The sequence below is a fragment of the Archocentrus centrarchus genome, chromosome 7 (assembly GCF_007364275.1).
Source record: "Archocentrus centrarchus isolate MPI-CPG fArcCen1 chromosome 7, fArcCen1, whole genome shotgun sequence".
NCBI lineage: Eukaryota > Metazoa > Chordata > Actinopteri > Cichliformes > Cichlidae > Archocentrus > Archocentrus centrarchus.
The window spans coordinates 26,409,345-26,434,156 of record NC_044352.1 but is presented as its reverse complement, the minus strand read 5'-3'; the positions used below and the strand labels follow the sequence as shown (position 1 = coordinate 26,434,156).

At 39.4% G+C, this 24,812-nt stretch overlaps 1 protein-coding gene across 1 annotated transcript; it reads right to left on the bottom strand.

Moving 5' to 3' along the window:
- Positions 1–55: 55 nt before the first annotated feature.
- Positions 56–22,424, bottom strand: LOC115783084 (hyaluronidase-2). The gene is made up of 8 exons (XM_030733728.1): positions 22,387–22,424; positions 22,068–22,282; positions 9,756–10,386; positions 5,905–6,153; positions 5,242–5,388; positions 4,888–4,974; positions 3,673–3,855; positions 56–1,773 (listed from the first exon to the last, which is right to left on the bottom strand). Exons 3-8 carry the CDS (start codon positions 10,326–10,328, stop codon positions 1,390–1,392), a joined length of 1,623 nt encoding a protein of 540 aa, XP_030589588.1. The 5' UTR covers positions 10,329–10,386; positions 22,068–22,282; positions 22,387–22,424; the 3' UTR covers positions 56–1,389.
- Positions 22,425–24,812: the final 2,388 nt, after the last annotated feature.

Genomic DNA, 24,812 nt, shown 5'->3' with positions numbered 1-24,812 from the left:
GTCTGACAGTTTGGCCAAAATTGGGTCATGCAGCAGAACAGTGATATCAAGCACAGCAACAAATCTGCAAAAGAATGGCTGAAAAAGAAAAGAGTCGAAGTCCAGACCTGAGCTTCACTGAAATGTGGCAGGACCTGAATAGAGTTGTGTATAATGAGCATCAGTGAACTGAAGCAGCATAGCAAAGAGGAGTGGGCCAAAATTCCCCCACAACAATGTGAAAGACTGATAAATTCCTACAGAAAATGATTACTTAAGGTTATCTAAAGGTGTTTGTACAGGCTACTGGATCATGAGGTGTATTTAGGTTTCACTGGACTGCATTGACTGCACAGGACTGCATACACATGTTTACAGGTTGTCTGGGGTTACTGTGTTTATTTAATTTTGTAAACCATGAAAATGTAGCATTGAGCCAAGATTTGAAATACTGTTACCCTGAAAACTGAAGCACTCATTTCATTGTTTTACAACTGAGCTTTTCCGACAGTGATGATTTCAGTGTTGAGTGATGTAGTTCCACCAGACCTCAGGCAGAGGAGGCCAGAGCGCTCAGAAAATGTGTGCTGCAGCTCAGCGATATTAACATTTATGATATGTAAAGCTTAAGTATTTGGGTTTTTTGGGGGGCTAATATGCTAAATGTAGCCCAAGGATGACAGATATTCATTGTGTACAAAATTTGCACTTAAATTCTTGATGCTAAACTTTAAATAAACTGCTTTTTAAGGCAGATTAAAAGTTGAGTTTTCCAAAATAACAAAAGAACACAACATTTCGCTTACCTGCATTATTATTCAGCAGTGTAAACTGTAAATGGTTTCTTTGGCCCTGGCTTCTGCTGTCCCACTTACTTTGGAATAATGTGCAGTCCTCAGTGTCAGCAGCTTTCATTGCAGTGATGAAATCAGTCACCAACATTTTTGTGTTGTATCCTCTGTTGTTTTATTTCATGATAAAATAAAACATTTCTTTTTGAACTCACCCTTTAACCTGACACATTTATTTAAAGCCAGAATATGCTTGGCCTCCAATGCTTATCATTTACTGCCATCAGAAATATGCACAAACCTCAGAGCGGGTTTACAAACGTTACCAGTCTGTGGTGTGGTTGGATGATCTGGCTCGTCAGTGATTTCTCCTTTCTCTTTAAATCCAGCCAGTGTAACCTGAAACTCTTGGCACGGCCAGTGATAGGTTTTGACTCCTAGCTCTGGTCATAGGTTGTCCTTTTTTTTTTTAATGATATACCATTCAAATCACTCTCGATTAATCAGTACACCTGCACCTGGCAGGGCTTAAATGTTTTGCTCAAGGGCACTTGAGAAGGGCTCATACTTGTTTTTTTTTAATGCAGACCTTCCAGGTGAAGGCTCTTTAGTTCAAAATTTAAGGTTCCAGGCATAGGCGTCCAGCCACCAGCAACAGCAAAACAGTGATGTTTGGGGGACTCACTGGATTGGTACCCTCATCCGTTGATACTTCCAGTGAAGGTGCTGGACTTACAGTACCAGCTGTGCTACTTCCTCTAAAGTCCGTCACAGAGGCACGTTTTGTTGTGGCAGCTGTTGTAGTCCCTGCTACACCTCCAGTGTTTGCTTCTACTGTTCCTCCAAGAGACACTCCATCTTTGGGAGACTGCTGGTCTAAGACATCCTCATCCTGAGTCTTATACCACTGGCACTGGAAGTCTTTCTTCCAGATCTCAGCTGGATCTGGTTCAGCTGTCTTAGTATCTGTGTCTGGCGGATCTGTGGCTTTCGATACCTCTGCCTGAGATTGATGACAGAAAATGAGGTTATCATTAGCAAACTTTTACTCTCATAAGAAATATTACATTTCTTTTGCAATATCAGTCTAGATCTGGTCTAAAGTTTTCTGTGGTTACAGCAGTATTCATACAATCAGGTCCATACATTTTTAGACGAGGATACCTTTTTTTTTTTTTGGTGATTTTTTTTTTCCCCTCCCCCCTCTGCACACTTCCACAGTGGATTTGACATTAAAATTAATTTGAAGTGTTTGACAAATTTATATATATTATACATAGTCTTCCTTTTTTCAGAGGCTCAAATGTAAGTGGACAATTTACTGTAAAGCAGTTTTATGGCCAGATGAGGCCTGTTACCTTCTTTCTTGACAAATTAAGCAGATATTAGAGTGGCTTTGATTCCTGTCATGAATGTAAATGCAGACTTTAGAACTAGGTGCAAACCACTGGTTACACTCGAGACCAGAAGGGTCAGAGCAGTTCTGAAAAAAAAAAGAAGACCTTTTGAACAGATGAAACCAAGGGAGCTTGACACCTTCTCTTGACTTCTCTCTTCCCAGTGATAGGAAGAGAAAAGTATGGAGGAGGAGAAAACGGCTCACAATCCAAAGCATCAGAGCGCACCACATCGTCTGTCAAACTGAAGCAATCTTATGGCATGGATATGTATGGCAGCCAGTGGAACCATGTAACTAGTGCTTATTGATTATGTGACTGCTGATAGTAAGCAGGATGGATTGTGAAGTGTACAGGGCTATACTCTGCTTAGATTCAGCCAAATGCTGCAAAACTGATGGGACACTACTTCACGGTGCAAATGGAGAAAGACCCAAAGCAACCCAAGAGTTTCTCAAGGTAAAGAAATGAGGTTTTCTTTAAGGTACAATTCAATCACCTGATGTCAACCCAACAGAGCATGTTTTTCAGTTACTGAAGGCTAAGCTGAACACAGACAGACCCACAAACAAGCAACTGAAGATCATCTCAACAGAGGAAGCACAGCATTAGGTAATGTGCATGGACTTCAGACTCCAAATGTTGAAAACAATCCTTAGAGCATCTGAAAATGGGAGACTATACATAAAATTGTATGCAATTCCTAAATAGTGCAAGTTTTTGTAAAATCCCTTGAATTAAAGCTAAAAGTTGACACTTAAATCACATATTGATTGATTTAAAATCCAATGTGATAGTGAAAAGAGCCAAAACTAGAAAAATAATTTCCCAAAATGTGTGCGCCATGCTGCGTGCATGTATCGAGTATTTTGAAAATCCTGATTGAGTCATTTACAGAGAAAGAACACAGTGTTCCTGCTGTGGAGGATCAGACTCCACTGGATCCACCTCTTTTGCATCTCAGCTGCTGTCTTCTTGTCTTTTGAACACAGAATATCCTCAAGCAGCTGAACTCCCTGCTGTTTCTGTTTCTCTGAGGTTTTTTAAGATAAAGCATGCCTTCTTCATCGGGTTTTTTTTTTTTTTTCCTTCAAAATTTGTTTTTATGCTTCCAACTTTTCACACAGAAAGCACATCCAGCAAGTTAGGAACCTGCATCACTGTCCCTGTAAACCGCAGTAAACAGTCTGTGACTCAGCTGAAGGAAGCTGGGTTTTAGTATAGCCTCCTGTATCCAACCAGTCTCCTAATATGTTTGTCAGCCTTTCCACAAGCACAGTTTCACTAATTTGCAGTTTGTTCCTGAAATGCAGCAAGGAAGTGAATTATATAGTATACGAAGGTTCACACCTCTAGCTAAAACTTTTGTTCATTGTAGATGACTTCAGGTGTTTCATCACTTTCAATAATGACAGAGCTTATGTTGTCAATCAGACTACATAACTGGAATAAAATGCATAAAAAGACTTTACGCATTCAGCACAAATAAATTGCATTTTTCTCACCTTTTCCACCACTGTGGATGGTTGTGGGAGATGGAGATAGGTGGAGCTTTCTGGATTTTGACGGACGCATCTACCCCTTCCTTGGCAAAGGGAGGCTGAGCAGAGTCGAGCTGCTGTGGTAACGTTGATGGAGTAGGGTCCCAGGACCTTCCGGACAAACTCTGCCAGTTCCTGGCACTCTCTCTGGGAAAAGAGGTGTGGGTTGGTAAATAGAGGAGACTCTGTAAAAGTTTCCAAAGTGTCGCACTTTGTGCATAAAAATTGAAATGCAAACATAAAGCAAAAGGTTTTACAGAAAGACTAAAACTGAAAAAAATGATCAAAACATGAAGAAGTTGGGACGCTGTGTAAAACGTAAATGAAAATGCAATGATCTGCGAGTTTCATAAAGCCAGATGTTATTTACCATAGAACACAGAAAACCTATCCAATGCTGAAACTGAGAAAATGTACCATTTTAAGAAAAAAAAAAAAGTCATTTTGAATTTGATAGCAGCAACACATCTAAAAAAGGTTGGGACACGGTCATATTTAGGACTGTGTAGCATCCCTTCTTTTAACGACAGTCTGTAAACATCTGATACTAGCTCCCATCCCTAATGTACCCCCCCCCCCCCCAAAATACCTCCAGAGATGCAGGCTTTTGAACTGAGCACTGATAACAAGCATGTCTGCTTTTGCTTCTTTTCAGTTCAGAGGACACGTGGTCCTTTTTTTTTTTTTTTTCACAAAATATTTCAAATTTTGATCTGTCTGACCTCAGAACAGTTTTCCTTTTTCACTCAGTCCACAGAGGAGTTTGTAGATCATGTTCGTATCGTCTTCTTCTTTGAACTTTTTGCAGCTTTAACCTGCATTTGTGGATGGCACAGACAGTGATTTCTGGAAGTGTTCCTGAGCCCATGCAGCGATTTCCATGACAGAATCAGGCCTGTTTTTAATGCATTGCTGCCCGAGGGCACGAAGTTCACGGGCATCTGATCTGGATTTACGGCCCTGCGTGCAGAGCTTTCTCCAGAATCTTTTGATGATATTTTGTCTTGTAAATGATGAGATATTAAAAGTCTTCATGATTTTACATTTTTTTTTACCCAATCATGTTACTCAGCTACACAGCTGCCCAGCTTTTTCAGAATTGGCTTTATATAAAAAGTAGTGGTTGGATAAGGATGCAGAGCATATGGTGGGTATATGCTCCTTATGCACAGTGTGTACCTCTGTTTTAGTCTCACTTCTCTCCCAGATAACAACTCCTGCTGTTCCCATGGCAGCACTTTCTCCTATGGTGCTGACCAGATCAGCCTGGAAAAAAAAAAAGAAGAAGAAGAAAGAAAATGTAGAATTAATTAAGCTATGAAAGGTCAGTACAGTGGCTTTGTTCCCAACTTAGTTTGTGTACACACTGTGCATTACAATCTGTTTATTACACTATTAATCCTAATCCTTTAATGAAACTGTAAAGCAACAGAAAAACATATTTTCTGAGACAACAACTATACTTCTGCTCCTTATGTAAAATACGTTTGCCATGCACTAAACATATATTTCTTATCATATTTAATATCTTACCTGTGATAAAAAAGTATTAGTTGAGGCGTAAACACTCTTAACAAGAGGGAATACAGGAAGGTCAAACTCTGCCCCGCTCACAGAAGATATTCGTAGTGCTTCCTTTATTTGACTGGATAAATAAAGTCTGGCTCCAGGGGTTCCACTCTATAAATGGGAACATAATGCGCACATTTTTACCCATATGCCAAGTACAGTTGTAATTATAAAGCTAAGTGCTGAAACAAAACTAAGGAGTCATCTTTTGGTGATGAAAGCTCCTTTTACAGAAGTGCTCAGGCTTGTTGGCTCTACTCTGAGCTACATCTTTGGGCTCACAGAGATGTTGGCATGCATTAACACTGACAGGGAAAAGTTTTCAAACCAGACGTGACCTTGATTTTTTTTTTTTTTTTTTTTTTGTTTTTACACTAGGAGCTGCCTTTCTACAGTCATGTAAGTTTTGAGTGAGATTGGGGTAGACAGTAGTTTTTGGGACTTGTCCTCTCCCCCTGCCTCATAGTTTTCTTTCTGCTTGTCTGCCAGGCAGGCTTAAGTACATATGACAGTCATAATAGTCTATATAAATAGTTTTCTGTTATCATAGTTTTTATCATAATGGTAAAGGTTGGCCATAATAGTAATTACAAGCAAACAAAAACATACATATGAACGGTTACCTACCTGCAGCTTCTTTAGGGTAAGGAGAGGGTAGAGGGCAGAGCTTCGTTTCCATAGCCATGAAAGCTCATCATTAAGAGCCATCTCTGTGGGAGGGCACTGGCCGGTGTAATTGGCTAACATGGCATGAGATCGGTCACTGTTGTAACAGCCAGGGTAAGGGGAAAAGCCCCATAATGCTTTGGGTCTTAACCTTTTGACCTCCCGTAGAGTCTCCGTCATTAATGACTGGGCTGCTGCCTCAAAGTCCACCTGTGAAAAGATGAGAAGAGGTTTAGGTCCCTAGTAAACAATTTCTCTCATGTGGTCTAAAAACCACAAAAAAAAGTTTATTTAAAATGAAGCGGCCGCATCACCACATTGATGTACTTGGTTTGGTGATAAACAACAACATATACTGCAAGACAGAAATGTATAAGCAGTTCTTATCAGATCAATGAACAGGACGGCTTTTTGGCAGCATTTGCAGCGAACCAAACTCCTCATAAAACCACAATGTGCTATTTCATCACATTTTATTAGGAAGAGATAGTGATTCTGAGCTTTTGTTACCTTTCAATGGAGTCGGGTAATCTGTTTCATTGTTTCCAGCCTTTGCACTGTAAGCCAAGCTAACCAACTGCTGGCACCAGCTTTGTGTTTGTGAGAATAGTGTCATTCTTTTCCACACAGTTTATATCTGTAAAATTTTATTTATATAGTACCAGTTCACAGCAACAGTTGTGTCAGTACAGTTTGTTCAGAATGCTGTAAGCTGATGTAGCTACAGTACTGTGCAAACGTCTCGAGTCACCCCTTTAGTTCTTAATATTTTGCTTCCAAGAAGCCAGACTTTGTTGTAATTTTTTAAAGTGGTGAGCAATAGTTCTCCCGGCTTTCTGAACCAAAGTTTTTCTTGGGACATTGGCTGCTTTTTCACATATTTTCAGTCTAGCCATTGTACCTGACCATTTTAAAATCAATCAAGTATTAAAAAAAAGGCATCTAACTCAAGGGATGAACCAGTGTTGTGTCTACACATAACAAATAGCTTAGCAAATAATCAACCAGCCTGTTATATGCTGCTATTGTCTGTTTTCTTCTTTACCTCCTGCTGTAATAGTAAAACTGAATGCAATGTTCTAAGGGTATTAACAATATGTTTAAAGCATTGCAGTTTTATTTGTTTCAATTTCTTAGATTTAACTAAAGAAATTTAAATTGAAATTTTTGTACCAACAAAGGGATTCTCAAAGATCAGCTGAAAACCCGGCATGGTGTGCAGAATGTCCTTAACAAAATTTGAGGAAATTCAACAAGTAGAGGTTAAAAGAAGAATTGGCAGGCCTAAAAAAAACCCACTTATAGCAGATGAACAGTATCTGAAAGTCATGTCCTTAAGGAACAGACAGGACTTGAGAGATGCATCCGGCCCTTAAGCTGATCCATCCGCTGAAGCCTTATCAGAAATGGTCTCAGTGGAAGGGTTGAGAAAGGCAGAGGTATGCCACATTGCACAAGAACTGGACTGAAAATCAGTGGAAACAGGTCGGATGGAGTGATGAATCTACATTTGAAATCTTTGGTTCAAATCGTTGTCGGTGTGTACGCAGGAGGTCAGCAGAGAGGTACAACAGTGAGTGTCTGCAGCCTTCTGTAAAACATAGTAGAGGCTCTGTTGGGAATCTTGTCAAAATTGATGGAATTATGAATGCAGATTTTTTTTTTTTTTTATCCTGTGTGCAGTGTATCTGGAAAGCATCTGATTGGCAACAGTTTCGTTTTTCAGCATGAAGAAGATCCCGAACACGCTGCCAATGCAGTAAAAAATATACCTGGATAGAAAAAGAAAACTACTAAAAGAAATGAAAAGAAAGCTGCATGCTAGAGTTCAGGTTGTGTTGAAGAATAATGGTGATACAAATACTGATTTTTCAAGCTTATTAGAATTGTACAAACTCTGCATTTGCCTTATATACTGTATTTCCACATATGTTTGCAGTTGTTTCAATAAATCGCTGCACCTATTTCTCATTTTCCCAGCAAAAAGAAAAAAAAATGAGGGGTGACTTAAAACTTTTGCACAGTACTGTATAATATTGGTAAAGATGGAAGGAAAAGCCCCCTTTTTATGGCTCAGTCACACTGGGGTAAAAATAGGACAACAATCTTCTTGCAACTAGGAAACATTGGTTGTTACCTGGTGATTGCATTGCAACCAATTGCAAGTAGTTGCAGGGACCAAGTGTTTGCTAGAGGTTGAGCATGCAACAGCCTGAAATCTGTGCAATCACCTGTTGAGAATCTGTTTCCAAACATTTGCAATCCAGCTCAGACTGACTGCAATAAGTCCCAGACAAATTCATGAAGCTTTGCAAATAGTTGCTATCTAAATTATAAATGCAGACAGATTCCCAACACATTACAATAAATCAGTCTGAATCAGTCTGCACCAATGAGTGCAAATCATCCGTGACACATCCCCATTTGCAATATGGGGCTCAAGTAGTTCCCAAATGGTTGTATTCTGATTATATTCCTATGTGAAAGCAAGGTTGCTGAGTGCCTGTGTCATTTTGCAGTTAATTGCAATGCAGCAACTACATCACTGTTGGCTGAGGAATTTCTGAATTTCTTTTTCAAATCTATGAGGTTCTGGTTAGACTCTGAATGCAAATAGTTAATGTAAATTTCTGTGCAATGTGAATTTCTGTGTATGTAAACGGTAACAGATCTGCAACAAGATTGCATTTTTTTTCCCAATTTGGTGTAGTTAATCAACATATCACAGATTGCATGCATGACTGCGAGTGGTCACAGGCCACTTCAAACCAACCATTTTAAAGGCGGTGAAATTGCAAGTCCACTGCACGCAGCCAGAATAATTTTGCTTGTGCCACAGCCTCCAATCACCATTTTCCCTTGCGGGACTGTAGCGTAACGGGATGAGACCCACTGCAGAACCAAGCCTGGTGAGGCAAAACTATCTGCTGTGATTGACTGAGATGTGAGGAGGAAGAGAAGACAGAAAAGAAGAGCAGCGATAGACATCTAACATGAAGTAAGTACATTTCCAAAAATGTCAATCTACTTTTTTAAAAAAAAAATTCAAAAGTAGATTGATATCTTTGGCAAGTACAGCACTTACTTGCATGTATTCTGCCTTATGTGCTTCATTTTCAAACAAAGCCAGAAAGCATCATAAAAATACACAAGAAAATAAATTACTTATAAAGAATTTCTAAAGAATTTATCACAAATATTTGATAAATGTAGTTTTATTGACATTTTATTCCCTGCCTTTACTTGAGCATAAAATGTCTGTTTAAACATAAGTCAGCAACCTTCATGTTGGCCTTGTTAGTATACCAAGTGCATCTGCATTTTACCTGGTTGACAGATCAGTTACTTTTGTTGATGAAAGATAATTCCACACTGTCTTAAGTTTTTTTTCCTGTGGTGAAGCTTTAATGATAATCTCTCTGTTAAGAAATGATGCCGAGGCTCACTTTGTCAAAGTGAGTCATCACATAAAGTATAGTCAAAAGTGAAGCACCAATTTTCAGTCTGCCTGTCATCCTTGATTCTACATTTCCCCTCTTCACATTTCCTCATTATCTTTCTCGTTATAGCTTATTACATTGTGACTTTAAAATCTTGCCAGCTTAATGATGTAACTTTGGCGTGATGGCCAAAAGCAAAATAGGCCACAGTGGGGCTATTAGCAGCAGCATTTCTTTTGTATTTTCCATCAAAGATTTTTCTTGAAAGAAAGTTGGCTTCTTGCCAGTTTGCCCTGAAGTTCAAAATTTATCTCTTAATTTTTCTTCTTGGTATAGTGGGTCTTTACTTCTATCACCTTAGACTTTTCTTACCTGTGACCACTTCTCCACTTCTGCTGGGCTCCAGTTAGGAAAGAAACCCTTAAGCAGTTTCTTTGATGCCTGCACGTACACTGCTTGCTTGTCTCGGGCCCTCGACCACTGAGGGACCCACTCTGCCCAGCGTAATACCCCCAGCCCAAGGTACCTTGGGGCAGGTAAAGCTTCCTCTAAGTCCTGCTGGGTCTTCTGGAGGTGAGTTTCCAGGCGTGTGTGCTGTGGTAGTCCCCCATTTACTGGCGTGTCTATGTTTTCAAAGTACGGGTAGTTCCCCAATGTATCTTCATAAAAGACAGCTACACGACCTTCCCGTTCCATCCCAAAAGAGCCGGGATCTGGCCGACCAGAGCAGGAAGAATCAGGGATACCCCAGAAGATAATAAAAGGCTGTCCAGACAGGAGAGGGGGGAAGGCTGGCTGGGGTGGGCCGGCTGTACAAACGCCAGCAAAGGCAGCAATCAAGAAGAGAAAGACAGCTGAAGTTGTTGAGTGAGCTCCGAGATGGGAAAGTTTCAGTTTTGGATCCTGCTGTGGGTCTTGATGAGACCGTGGCTCAGTCCACGCCATTGAAGCAGTTCCCTCTCAGGTTCTCACCTCCTCTAGCCCCTCACAGCCAATCATGTTCCTGGAAAACACAAAGCAGGGGACAAATTTTAGTCTGTAATGTGATGCAGTCACTAAACAAAATCACACACTCACCTGTGAGTGTGTCCAAACTTTTGACTGGTACTGCATATAAATGCTGGAATTGGCTTTCCACTTGTCTGATGGTGCCTTCATGATGCACTCTACAAGGATACACACTGCAGATTTTGGTGGGTAATGCTAAATGTAGACACAAATTCTTATTACAAGGAAAGTCCACATGGAAAGAAACCCACTGCTCACCTAATGGGTTCATTGACACTGCATCCTCTCAGGACTCTGACTGGCTTGGTGAAGCCATCAAAACCACCGAATCACATCTGTACCCCACTGTTGCTTTGAGGAAGATACCTCACTCAAAACCACAGCTTCTTATGACCTACATACCAGGGTTAATTTCTTTACCCCACATGCATATCATCTTATCAGACCGTTATCTTCAGTAGCCAAAACTGAGATATCTTTCTGCAGTTCTCGTGTGTTTGTTGCAAGCTTCACACAACAATTTTTTGCTGATTAACACACTGAAAAGCTGAAGGTACATGCTGTAACACACACACAAACACACATGGTACTAGTGGTTTACACTATGTAGTTCAAAATCTTGCAAGGTTAAAAGAGTTTTTGGTTCTGAGAGAGTAGATAACAAGTTTAAAATATTTATTTCACCCTTAAATTAATTTATGTTAGAAACAGTTTAAAATAATTTAGCTATTTTTAACATGAAGTGGAAGACCTTTTTCATTTTTTAACACTTTCTCCTTAGTTAACTTTATGAGTCACATTTTAATTTCTATTCAGTGTGACCACTGTGTGACTCACTCAGCTAATTTGGATCATAATGAAGTGCTAATATATGCACCAAATTATCCTGCCAGTTCAGATAGCAAGAGAAAACTGAGAGAAAATGGGAGAAAATTCAAGTCCATTTAGTCTAGCACTACATTTAAGCATATGTTTGAGCTACAGCCTTTCAAGAATCGCTTATTTTATTGTGAGAGGCTTCATTGTTTTAGACTAACCACAATTCAAAGCGGCATCAAGAGTGCTGCTTTTGCTTCATTCTAGAGAGTGTTTAGGAAATTTTTGATTGCTTGACTAGTTAATATAAGAATACAGTTATTAAAAGTATAAACTGGTGGGGGAGGGGTTGTTAATGTCTTGCTCAAGAATAATGAACTAAAATGCTGAATCCCCAAGTATCCTTTGGAAATTTCTGTAGATAAAAAGGGGAAAGCATCATCTCTTGCAGCTTCTTATTAAAACCCAGACAAACAACACACACACACACACACACACACGAAAAATAGATAAATGTCCATGGAAACATTTGTCCAATTGGGAGGGATAGACACTGTTGTTCATCTCTGAAGGACTGTGTTCTTGTTCAGCCGGCAGCACAAGACGAGCTAATAAGAACTGAAAACAGCACTTGTATTGCTGTTTTGTGTAGGCAGAAAAACTGATAATGGTGGGAGACTGTGCATTGCTAAAAGTGGCAGAATACTTCTGCCATGACACCATAGCATCATTATCTGTGTGAACTGACACAGATATGCGCCAAGATGTGTTCGCGATATAAATACAAAATATAAATTTTTAATGGAGGCAAAGATGCCAGGCAAACTGTCTATTAAATTGGTAGCATGCAGAGATATGTGACTTTGAACAACATCGCTACATCTCTGCCCTGGCATTAGGAGTGAATATATCACCCATTGTTTTATTTTATTTTATTTTTTTTTTTGACTAACATTTTAAATCATAAAATTTTGGCTCCAGGACTGACATGCCAGCGGTGGGTTTGTCTGTGAAACTGTGCACACACAGTGGGTAGACGCTTCACACAAGGTAGCCATGCCCTAAAGCATACCCTGCTTTATGGTCTACTTTACCATAAATTGGACTATAATTTACAAAATTAAAATTATGCTGTGTTCAACAAGACTTGAGGCTATTACTGTATTAAATTAGGAAGTGGGGTCATTTTTTCTCATAGACTTCTTGGAGCCAGAGGTGTCTTACACACAGCACACTTATCAGACTAAAAAGTGATGTTCATCTTTTATATACAGTGCATTGGGAGCTGTAATGACACCAGTATCAGTCCCATGGATATCCGGAATTAGGAATTTCCGATATCAGTCTAGGACACCCAAAGAGAGTGCTTCCAGAAGCTGGTTTCGATAACTGCAATCCTCATTCCCCAACATAGAAGCCTACAGAACAAACAGCATACCTCTACTTTAAATTATTTAAATGTCTTTAAGATAATTATGCACCTTTTTGCTCTGCTTCAGTTACATGAAGCAGATATCTGTTTAAGTATATTAGCTATTTGCTGGAAAGAAACAAAGCAAACCTAGAAGCGGTAATATTTTTCTTACTTTGTGTATGGAATAGGCACGGCGACGTTGAAAGAGATGTTGAATGCGGGACAACTGTGTGTGACAAATTTAATGCATATCAAAATATTAGTTGATGGCCTGTGCCATATTTGGATGCAATGCACCAACATATACTTTACACTGACAGGAGCTGCTCGGCCATAGAAACCAATGCCATGAAGCTGACTGCATGGCCAAGTGCTTGATTTTTTTTTTTACACCTGTGGAAAAGGAACCGAAAAGACTTGCATTCAAATGTTAAGAAATGTGGCCCAGTACCTTTTCCCATTTAGTGTGTGTCTCTCCATTCATTTGTTTTCTTTTTAATGCTTTTAGACCGATGATACAATATCTCTTCTGCAGGGGGTTGTGATCATTTTGATTGTTTCGTCTTTAGACATGGTGAATTTCACTGGCAGCTGCACTGGCTAAAAACTCTAAAGCAACTTGGCAGACTGTGCACATGAATAATGACAAAAATGGTTAATCTTGCTAATCTTAAAGCTATGACAGCTTTTAAACAAAAATAAAAGCCTTTAGGAGCCTATTAGTATGGATACCAAAGGTAAGTGTGCCATTTAGCTGCATGCTAGGGTTTCTGTAAGGTAATCCTCTTGAAACGAGTGCCATCCTTTTACAGTTTAATTTTAAATTAACAAGAGAAATCTGCAATAAGTTAGAGGAAGTTTGTCAGTTTTACTTCACTTTATCAAATTGTGTCCCATTCCTCTGTGTTAACAAGGGGCTGTTGCATTCTTATGTTTTCCAGCCTTTTTTTTTTTTTTTTGTTCACCAGGTGCTTGTCACATTTTGGTGAAAAATGTTCAGCAATTGCTTGTTAGCAGTGGCAACTCTTCTTGGGAGCGTAGATAGCTGGATACTCTCTAACAAGCCATTAAAAAGGGAAATGTCCCACTGTTTGAGTGGCTGGTGGAGACAAAGCAGAATTCTAAATGCCACTGGATTCCTGTAACATTTAATATGCTCCTTGCAAATAAATACATAAGGATGTAACATCCACACCCACCACTGTTTTTAATTGTCCTGGATGATGGATCGATTTGCGGGGTCAAAGTAACATAATAAAACTGGAGACCGAGGTACAGCTGTCAATCAAGTGACACACCCCCATTTTAACAAATAACACAAGAACTGCCAGAACTACATGTCTGTGTAGATTCTCAGTCATCCAGGTCATAGTACTCTCTGGAGCTTGAAAAAGGCGACTGGACTTCTTTTTGTTTCTTGAAGACGTTTCACCTCTCATCCGAAAGGCTTCTTCAGTTCTCAACCAAATGGTGGAGAGACCCAGGTATTTAAACCCCTGTGGGCGTAGTCCCATGGAGGTGGTTATGACCCTCTATTGATCATGTGCGTGAACACATGTGCCCAGGTGTGAAGAGGGCGTGGGTCATTCTACAGACAGAAGCATGGATGTGCCATGGGCTCCCCAGTGTCTCCCATTGTAGCCAACCTTTACATGGAGGAAGTGGAAAGTAAAGCTCTTGGTTCTTTCAAAGGGATGGCACCTAGCCACTGGTACAGATATGTAGATGACACCTGGGTCAAAATCAAAACCCAAGAAGTAGAAGCCTTCACTCGTCACATTAACTCAGTGGATAAATACATACGTTTTACCAGGGAGGACACCAGAGATAACAAGTTACCATTCCTGGACTGTGCAGTGCTTATCGAGGAAGATGGAAGCCTCAACATTGAAGTTTACCGGAAGCCCACACACACAGACCAGTATCTCCTCTTTGACTCCCACCACCCTCTGGAACACAAACTTGGGGTGATCAGGACCCTACAACACCGTGCGGAAAGTGTTCCCTCTAAGGCAGAAGGGAAGCATAAGGAACACACACACATTAAGAAAGCCCTCAAAACATGCGGTTACCCCGACTGGGCCTTCATCAAATCAGCTAAGATGCACAGGAATGAAGGCCAAACACAAACTACAGAGAATAGGAAGGACAAGAAGAAAAACATTGTCATCCCATATGTGTCAGGCTTGTCAGAGAAACTCAGAAGAATTTTCTCCAAGCATGACATCCCAGTATACTTCAAACCAAGTCACACCCTAAGACAAAAACTGGTTCATCCCAAGGACAAACCCGCCAAACACAAGATCAGCGATGTAGTGTATGCTGTTCAGTGCAGTGAAGAGTGCTCGGACCTCTACATTGGTGAAACCAAACAGCCTCTTCACAAACGAATGGCACAACATAGAAGAGCCACCTCGACAGGACAAGATTCAGCAGTACATCTGCATCTGAAGGAAAAAGGGCACTCTTTTGAGGATGCCAATGTTCACATTTTGGACAGGGAAAACAGATGGTTTGAAAGAGGAGTGAAAGAAGCCATCTATGTCCACTGTGAACAACCATCATTGAACAGAGGAGGTGGATTACGTCACCAACTTTCCCCCGCTTACAGTGCTGTCCTGAGCTCCCTTCCCAGACGTCTCAACCCCCATTCACACCTTTGTTCCAGTGACCTCAATAGGCCACAGGAAACAATGGAGCGGAGTCCTAAATTGGTTTCAACTGAAACCACTGATTAAATATGACCCACGCCCTCTTCACACCTGGGCACATGTGTTCACGCACATGATCAATAGAGGGTCATAACCACCTCCATGGGACTACGCCCACAGGGGTTTAAATACCTGGGTCTCTCCACCATTTGGTTGAGAACTGAAGAAGCCTTTCGGATGAGAGGTGAAACGTCTTCAAGAAACAAAAAGAAGTCCAGTCGCCTTTTTCAAGCTCCAGAGTGCCAGAACTACAGTGTTTGCACAGCTATGATAGAAAGCTACAGTATATGCATTTGTGAAAAACATAGAAAAGTAGATTCCAGAAGTTTACCAATTTCTTTTAAACTGCAAATTAAAGTTTATATTAATGCATCACATTCTTGCTTTTCAAAAGGTGGGAGGCACCACGTGGATGCAATTGGCACAAAACCGGCGTGTATGGCGAGAGTTGTGGAGGCCATCTGCCTGCAGTGCCATGAAGTGCTAAGATGATGACTCCTGCTTTAGTACAGGCATTTTATTGATTTAATGGAAGCTATGCTGCATGGCCAAAAAACAAGCACAACAACAACAAAACTGGTTTAAAGATAGTAATTAGGAAAGATGCAGAGATAAATATGTTTCTGCTGGCAGCACATCATTTAACCCTAACTTGATGCAGTGAGTTGCTTCTCATTTCTTAAACAACCATGTTGGGAGATATACCTGGGGGTTATGGAAACAATGTTACTGTTGTTCAGAAATGATTAGTCTGCATAAAGCAAAGAAAAAAAAACAAAACAGGGAGACTGCTGCAACTGCTGAAATTGGTTTAAGAACTGTCCAACACATTATTGCTATCCATGCTATCCTTCTGTCACAAATCACCCCGACACTCGTCTCCACCCACGCCACCCTGCCTGCACTCTCTTCTTCACCTCTTGCGCAGGTATTTAAACCCCTCCACCTTCACTAGCTCCACTTTTTGCATGTTAACCTTTTCACCTGTCCTCCTCTCATTCACACACGTATTCTGTTTTGCTTCTACTGACTTTCATTCCTCCTCTCTCCAGTGTATACCTCCACCTCTCCAGGCTCTCTTCCAAGCACCACAGACTCCTGCCTGACCTCATCTGTCAACTTTGTCCATCACCATATCACACAAGAAGGGGCTCAGAGCAGATCTCTGATGTAATCCCACCCCCACGTTAACTCCATCTGTCGCTCCTGCCACACACCTCACCACTGTCTCGCTGTCCTCATACATGCCCTGCACCACTTCCTCATGCAGTAGCACAGTTCCTCTCTTGGCACCCTATCTTATGCTTTTTTGAGATGAGCAATGACAAAGTGCAGCTCCTCCTGATCTTCTCTGTACTTCACCATCAACACTCTCAAAGCAAACATTACAGCCGTGCTCCTTCTTGGCCTGAAGCCATACTGCTGCTTACTTATCATCACCTCTCTTCTTAACCTAGCTTCAACAATTCTTTCCCATATCTTAATGGTATGGCTCATCAGCTTTATCCCTCTATACTTACTACAGCTCAGGCATCCTCTTACTTTCCAGGATTGTGTTAAACAATCTGGTTTAAAAGTCTGCTGCCCTCTCTCCTAGACATCTCCATACCTCCACAGGTATGCCATCTGGACCATGTGCCTTTCCACTCTCCATCCTCTTCATAGCTGCCATCGCTTTGGGTAATAATAGAAAAACAACATGAAAGGTTTTGAGAAAGTTTTGTTGACGACACTGTTAAAAGCAATGACACTGTTCTGTGAAAACTGATTTTCAAATATGTTAAATGATGGTGGAAGTGTGGGCTGCTGCTTATTCTCAGCAGCCCACTCTTCCACCATCGAGGTGCATGATAGAAAAAGTATCAAGAAACATTTCAGTACTAAATGAAGCAAAGCAGGCAATAGATTGTACGTCACTCCATATTCTCGACTGTTTACTGGTTTCACCTTATTTAAGCTAATATGCAGGTCTGAGGCAATAACTATGAAAGTACATTACATTTACTTAATGTATATGTAAATACTTAATGTTTGTTTACTTAATGCAAACAAACAAACAATATAAATTTGCTTTTCATACAGCTTGAAATATTGAAATTTGCAGATCTAGCGAAGTTCCAAACAGCACAAATTTTGTTCAGAGCATAAATAATATAATAGTGGATATATAATGGATAAATAATATTAGGTGGGATTAAATAGGTGTGTACTTCTTCCCACTCATTTTTGGATATGTAAAATAAATCAGCAAATGTGAATTTTTAGCCTATCTCTATTTTTGTATATATTTTTTTCATTTTTTCTTTTTGCATTTTTTGCATTTGCTAAATGACTTTCTGTATACTGTTTACATGTTCAAAATAAATTGGACAAAACAAAACAAAAAAACTTCCTCCTTATGAATCCTCTGCACTTCCTGATTCATTAACTGTCCCCCATTTGTCCTCCTCTCTCTCTCATTTTCTTCATTCATGAAATCTCTAAGTGCTTCTAACATCTTGTCAACACATTTGCTCACATTTCCCTTTCTGTCCTTGATCACTCTAACCTGCTTTCCTTTCCAGCTTGTTCTCCCTGCCTGGCCAATTGACTGCATAAGTTTATTAAAACAATGCAACGATAAGTATGTGCAATCAAAGTCATCAAAGCTAAATGCAGTCTAACAAAATATTAGTGTATGTGACCCTTTATTGGCTAGGCAGTGCAGTTAAGAGAGTATGAAGTAACTGTTAGTATAACATTTACTGTTCACTGAAACCTTTAAAATTCATGTTCTTCTCTTCTCTTCTTGGCATCTAACTGTAGACACCCATTGAATATTTCCTTGGATTCCCATATATTCAAAATATTTACATAGCAATTTATGGACTAAACTCGAAAAGCTCACCACAGGGCTTTCAAAAGGTGTGTCAAAGGTTAAAAACTGAAAAGCAGTTGCATTAATGTATGTAATGTGCTGTCTACAACTATGGCCATACATTATTTTAATATATAACAAAGTATGATCTGATTTTTTTTTTTTTTTTAAAGAATGCCACAAGTCTGCACCCTGACTTTTACTTTTTTTTTTTCTGTTAACTGTAATCACATGATACTCAATGTAATCCCTGACTGTCTGCTCGTAGTGAGTGGTAAATGTGTTATTTAGCTAATCGGCTGAGATAAGCCTCTTGTTTATGTTAACTCTTCTTCTGTCTGGGATGATGTCCATCATGTGTTGGCTTTACTGATAAAAGTCAGAACTTCACTTAAAAAATAAATATTAATTATCAGTAGTTTGGGGGTGGAAAATAATTTACTTTTAGTTGATTGTTAGTTTATTTACACAGTTTAGTTTTTTAATTGTTTGTTTTCTTTTATCAAATGTATCAATGATTCCTTTCTCTATTGTGCCCTTCAGCCACAATGGAATTAATGAATTTATTATAAATCCAGCATTCTCTGTGATTTTCTAATGTGTTTTAGTTTATTTTGATCTCACACTTCATTTGTCTGCTCATCTCCCATAAAAGCTACCATGCTGTGCCAATTACACAAGGAAATCTGTTATTTTTACCTGCTGAGACTCAGATTTGATCTTGTCATCATCAAATAATGCAAAAAAAAACAAAAAAAAAAAAAAACCCCTGCGAAGAAAAATGTCCATAAAAGAGAGATAAACCAGAGTAAAATGTTGAATTTAGATCTGGCAGCTGTAAATTAATATCCATCTTTGGTACTGACTACTTGAAGTTGGCCACGTTTCAGTGCAACAGACTTAATTTGTATTAGAAACGTTTTCTGTCCTTTTGCCACAGATTTTTTATGAGTAAAATTAGTGTTGTTGTAGTTTTTTATTAGACATGCAGCCTTTAAGGGTACAAACATATTTATGTTTTCTTACATGCTGCACTTGAACTGATCCCACTGCAGCTGTGATACTTCTATAACCCATAAGTGCAATAAGTGAAATAAGAATATCTGTGCAATTAAGTTGTTAGGCATATGTGTAATAGCCATTATTATATGTACAATATATAATATTTTTGTAGCTGTATTTTTTATGGTTCAGTACTTCTTTTGTTGCACTGTAGCTGTACTGCAATTTTACAGTTTTACTATTGTGACCAATGCAACCAGTCTCATTAAATTGTGCGCTGGTTGAATGCTTGAATGACAATAAAGTTTATCTATTGGCCATATCTCTAACATATTTACATATTTTCATGCATATTTAGAAATGAATACCTTTTCATGTTTTATCGCTGCACTGGCCAATCTGTCCTGTTGCACTATTGCTCAATAAAGAGAAACACTGACGGTGACCAATAAGGGTATGAAATCAGCCAAAACTAGGGCCACAAGGCAGAAAATCCAAAGTGTGGGTTTAAGCAGTTAATTTTCCGAAGAGGCCACAATTCTGCTCAATACTAATTTTTATCTCTTTGTAAGTGTATTGCTGTGGCCCTCCACAACAGTCCCACCTCTGGGTTAGAGTGTAGACAACGACCCCAAGAAGGTGACATGCAGTCTTTGAAGGCGGCTATTTAAACCGTGGACATTGCATCTACCAGTCTCCTTGCTGGTAGATGCAACGCGTGCAGAACAATTACCACTTTCACCTCTGTTGTTTCAAGCAGCTTCTTTTGTAGATGACTTCTAAAAGTCAAGTCAATTTTATTTATCTAGGACTATATAAATACTTCTAACATTCATTCCTTTGGAACTCAAGCTACTTTGTGATGCACCCATAAATATATTTTTAAATGAATAAATTAATATAGAAGTTTAACAGCTATTTGAAAATCGCCTGAACTAATGACTACTAGTCGACCAGGAAGGCTTTTGTTTAGGGGTCACCCTACTTAGTAATGCAATACAAACTTCAGAAAAGAAGAGGAAAAAACTTTTAAAAGGATGAATGTTAACGGGTTAATGTCCCCCAGGCGGAAAATAAAAAAATTTTAATTGTTTTTGAGTTTGCCCTGATTTTTTCCATAGACCAAGCACAAAAAGTAAGGAAATTTGTTTGGTTAATTAGTTGTAACAATGCCTCTTGGCTATAAATCTTATACTGTTGGAAAGCCTGTTTATTTCCCCTTAAATGGTGCCACATTTGTAATCAAAATGCATTTGTGGGTTGAGCAGCAGAGTTGAGTGTATGCATTGCACAAATGAAAAACTTGCCAAACAGCTTATGCTGCTATTGCCTCTTGTTTTGAGCCTCTGGTACCCTAGGTGCTGATTAGCAGCACCTGTGAGCATGGACCCTGCTACAGCAGTCTGTTTGTGTCTGCTCCGAGCATGCCATATTTGACTGATCTGGATAGGGCCCGTGCCATAAGGCAACTTCAAGCTGGTGTTCTGCAAAACCAAGTTGGGCGTGAGCTGTAACAGCACCTCCAAATCACAGCGGATGTTAGAGACAGGCAGCAAAGTGGGCATCCCAAGATAATGTCACCACAAGAAGACCGTTTCCTCACCCTGTCAGCGCTTAGGAACTGTAGGCGGTCTTCTACAGATTTGCAGCCAAGGTTTTCAGGACGATATGACCTGACAATCCGGAACAGACTGTACATAGCCAATTTCCGGTCCCATAGAGCTGCCAGAAGTCCTGACCTCAACCCCACTGAACACTTCTGTGATCAGCTTGGGCGTGCTGTTTGTGCCAGAGTAATGAAGACAACCATGTTTGTTGACCTGTGACAAATGCTGGTTAAAGATTCCCACAACAGTGTGTGACCGAGCTGGTGACCAGCATGAGGAGGAGGTGCCAGGCTGTTGTGGCTGGTTCTTCCACATGCTGCTGAGGTCCCTGTTTGTTAAATGAATCAGCTGTTAAAGACTTCAATCATCCAATCCAAAAAACGACACCAAACAAGAGTCAATGGCAGAATAAGCTGTTTGACATTGGCAGAGAAGATTTGGCGAGTTTTTCACGGGGATAGCCCATGTACTTAACTCTGCTGCTCAACCCACAAATGCATTTTGGTTACAAATGTCACACCATTTAAGGAGAAATAACAGTATAAGATTTATTACCAAGAACATTGTTACAACAAAGAAATAATCAGCCAAGCAAAGATTTCCAAAATGTTTTGTGCCAAGATCAGAAACATATCAGCTACGAGGATATTTTACATGTTCATTATTGAAGCATTGGTCAAAAATTAAAGGTTCTCCAGTGATGACCTTTTATATAATTAAATCAGTATCTGGTTTTGCCTCAACATTCAGTTATGGGTCTTTAAGGAAAAGATTAGATTTTCATTAATAAATTTGCTCACAACTGCATTTATAAACTTTATAAAGTATTTAATCCATTTTAATGTGCTTATTAATGCTAAAGCGTAAATTATTACCAAAGGTCTTTTACTATTGCACTACATCGCAGACGTGTTTTTTCATGTAAGCCCTTTCTGCATTTCAAGTTTTTAGTGTGTAAATTGACACAATGTTTTGTGCATATTTTTGCAGCAAATCAATTGCGTGTAAGTGAAATGTGCAGATTTTGTTTAAAAAAAAATGCAAATTTGTCATAATGCTGCACAGTTTATGCTACTACTACTCACTACTGCGGTGATAGTAGCAACTACTGCTAGGAAACTTTGTACCTAATGCCAGCAACAGCAATTGTTTGCCTTTTATTTATTTGGTTGTAACAAATATATATATACATATATATATATATATATATATATATATATATATATATATATATATATAATATTATGTTTTCATTTTGCTCTAACTTACCAAGGGCAACATTGTTCCTGTACTTACTCCTCACAGTCTGGACAGTGTGCGAGTTTCTTCTACTCGTACTAAAATGAGTGATTCCTCTGTCTTCAGTTTTATTCCTTAATCTCCCATATAGAAAAATCATGGAATCCTGCTGGATTTGCGATAGCATGGATGGGAAGCGAGAAAGGAAGAGGGATGGAGTAAAATTCCAAAAATTCACAACAGACCTGAAAACAGAGGAAGGAATATATCAGGATACGGAGAGTGGGTGAGAAAATTGAGAAAAATAAAATAAAATATATTTTTTAAAATGCCAAAAAGAGAGCCAGACATTGACGGTACGTTCCACAGATAGAAAGAAGCGTGAGCATGTGCTTGTGTGTGTGTGTGTGTGTGTGTGTGTGTATGTGTATGTGTGTGTGTGTGTGTGTGCGCGTACGCATGCTTGACCTCGCCTTCACAGCCAACTTAAGCTTCCTTACTAAAAGTAAGCGGGGTCAGCAGCGTCCATGTCGACTCACATGACCAGTGACACCGACTGTAATCCCATAATCCCCTGCTCTACCGATGCTGCTCTTGGCTAAATAAACACCCAAGCTGTGGAGGATCACACCTGTCTCCCCTCTTTTCTTCGTCCCTCTTCATCTTTTCTAGCTTCTCCTCATCATCTTCCTCTAAGTCACCTTCCTTCCTCAGTTTTATCTCATGCATTCATTTTTTTTCCTTTACGGCCCTTTAACTTGCCCTTTCCTCCTTCAGCCATCCCTCCACTCCAGCTCACTCCCTTCTGCTCAAATCCCTCTCTCCCTAATCTTGATTCTTCCACATTTGACTCTGTTGTTCTATGCTTACCTCTTTGATCCCTGTTGATCTAGGGTTCCCAGGAAGACATCACCAGCTTTGTCTGGCTCGGTGTGATGCAGAAATAAACTACTGTGTTCTCTTTGTGGCTCTGCTCACTGTTTCACACGTGAGAAGAGGAAGCCGTGTTTCACTGACTGTGTCTTAAAATATATTTTCCGATAAAGTAGTGAATAACATCTCAATTTTATTTATTTATTTATTTAACCTTTATTTTACCAGATAAAAATTTTTGAGAACCAGTTCTCATTTACAAACATGACCTGGCAATTCTGCTGTATCGTGGATGTAAACATTATTATTGAGTTATTAAAAATCAAGTGGTCAAGGTGGGCAGGAATGATTGATCCTGTCAACTGTGATTTTTAGCGAGCGATGGAAGCAGCATCATCATATGAGCACATATGACACATCATTTTTATTCTAAATTGGGATTAAGTCATGCATCAGTGGACTGGCCAATCTTAGATTCTATAATGGCTGCATCTGTGTTTGAGACTGATGCTTACACACAAAAAATGTGCATTTACATCCTCCAATTTACACGCTCATTTCTTTGTTTACTCCGTTCCTCACTCCATCATCTTTTTCTTCATTGCTTTTCTCTTTCTTTTTTTTTTTTCCTCTTATATTTTTCGATCCCAGCCCTTTATTTAGGCTCCATACCTTTCACATTCCATCTCTCTCTTTTTAGTTACCTGTCATTTTTTTCCATTAGGGCTGTCACTGCACACAATAGCTAATAACCCGGTCAAAGAATAACACCTGTTCTCTCCTTTTCTATAAATTACCCTTTCTTCTTGCTGCTGGTCTGCAGACCCGTATAGTCCCAGCCTCTGTTTCTTTTGATGTTGCATGAAGTATTTTTTTAATTAAAATTAATGACTATTCTTAGAATATTTGAAGCTTCCTTTTGCAATGCTGGTAGTGATTTAATTTCATCCTCCCCCATTGTAGTTCTCCTCTCTCTTTGTTCACTTGTGTTGGATAGGAACTGGTAGCCTTTAAAATGTTAGATAATCTCAGTTTTGACGGGTAAGCCAACGTGGAAAAACGAAACTATAATTTTACTGGATCAGTAGTGAATTCTTCAACATATTTTTTTAATTGTTATTCCAACAGAATCTGACACACAAACAATTCATGCAATTTAAATGCAACCCCATTTACGATGAACACACACTAAACATATCAATAATTTACCACTGAGTTACGACTCTGAAAATATGTATTGAATAATCTTTTATGTATGAGCGTTCATTCTGTGTCTTGATTGTGAATGTGTACTTTTGTGGAGTTCAGTGCATTGCTTACAGTATCTGATACGTAGCTGCTCCTACATCTCATAACCTCTTTTGTTAATTCCCACCGCGACCTTCTGCACTAAAAATTCACGCATCGCGCCGCGGGGAGCTCAGCATAAAAGCATCCACCACACGCCATGCTGCGTATCTTTATGTCAGTATCTGCACTGTATCACGTGGTGGTGCATTTCTCAGTTCTCTGGTTGTTGAATATTCTTTATCTCCTCTGCATGCTTCTGTGGTTTTTGGATATGTATGAATGTATTTTGTTTCACTGCATCACCTAAATCTCTGTGCTTGCATGTGTGCGTCTGGTTTGCATGTAGTTATCTTTCACTGTACTCTTTGTTTTTTAATCAGGGTGTGTGGCTGTGAGTGCTCTTTTTCAGAAATAACCTGCCTGAAACACACCTGAAGTGTTACACATACATGTTTACATCTGGACTAATTTTTCTTTAGTTTTAATAAAAATATAATATTAAAGATGTTCAGGCATGACATAGATCATTTTAAATGTACTGCAGCAGTGCCCACTGTGGCTTTAAAGAGGGTTGAATTTATTTTCGCGTTGGTTGCCAGGAGTTAATTGTGT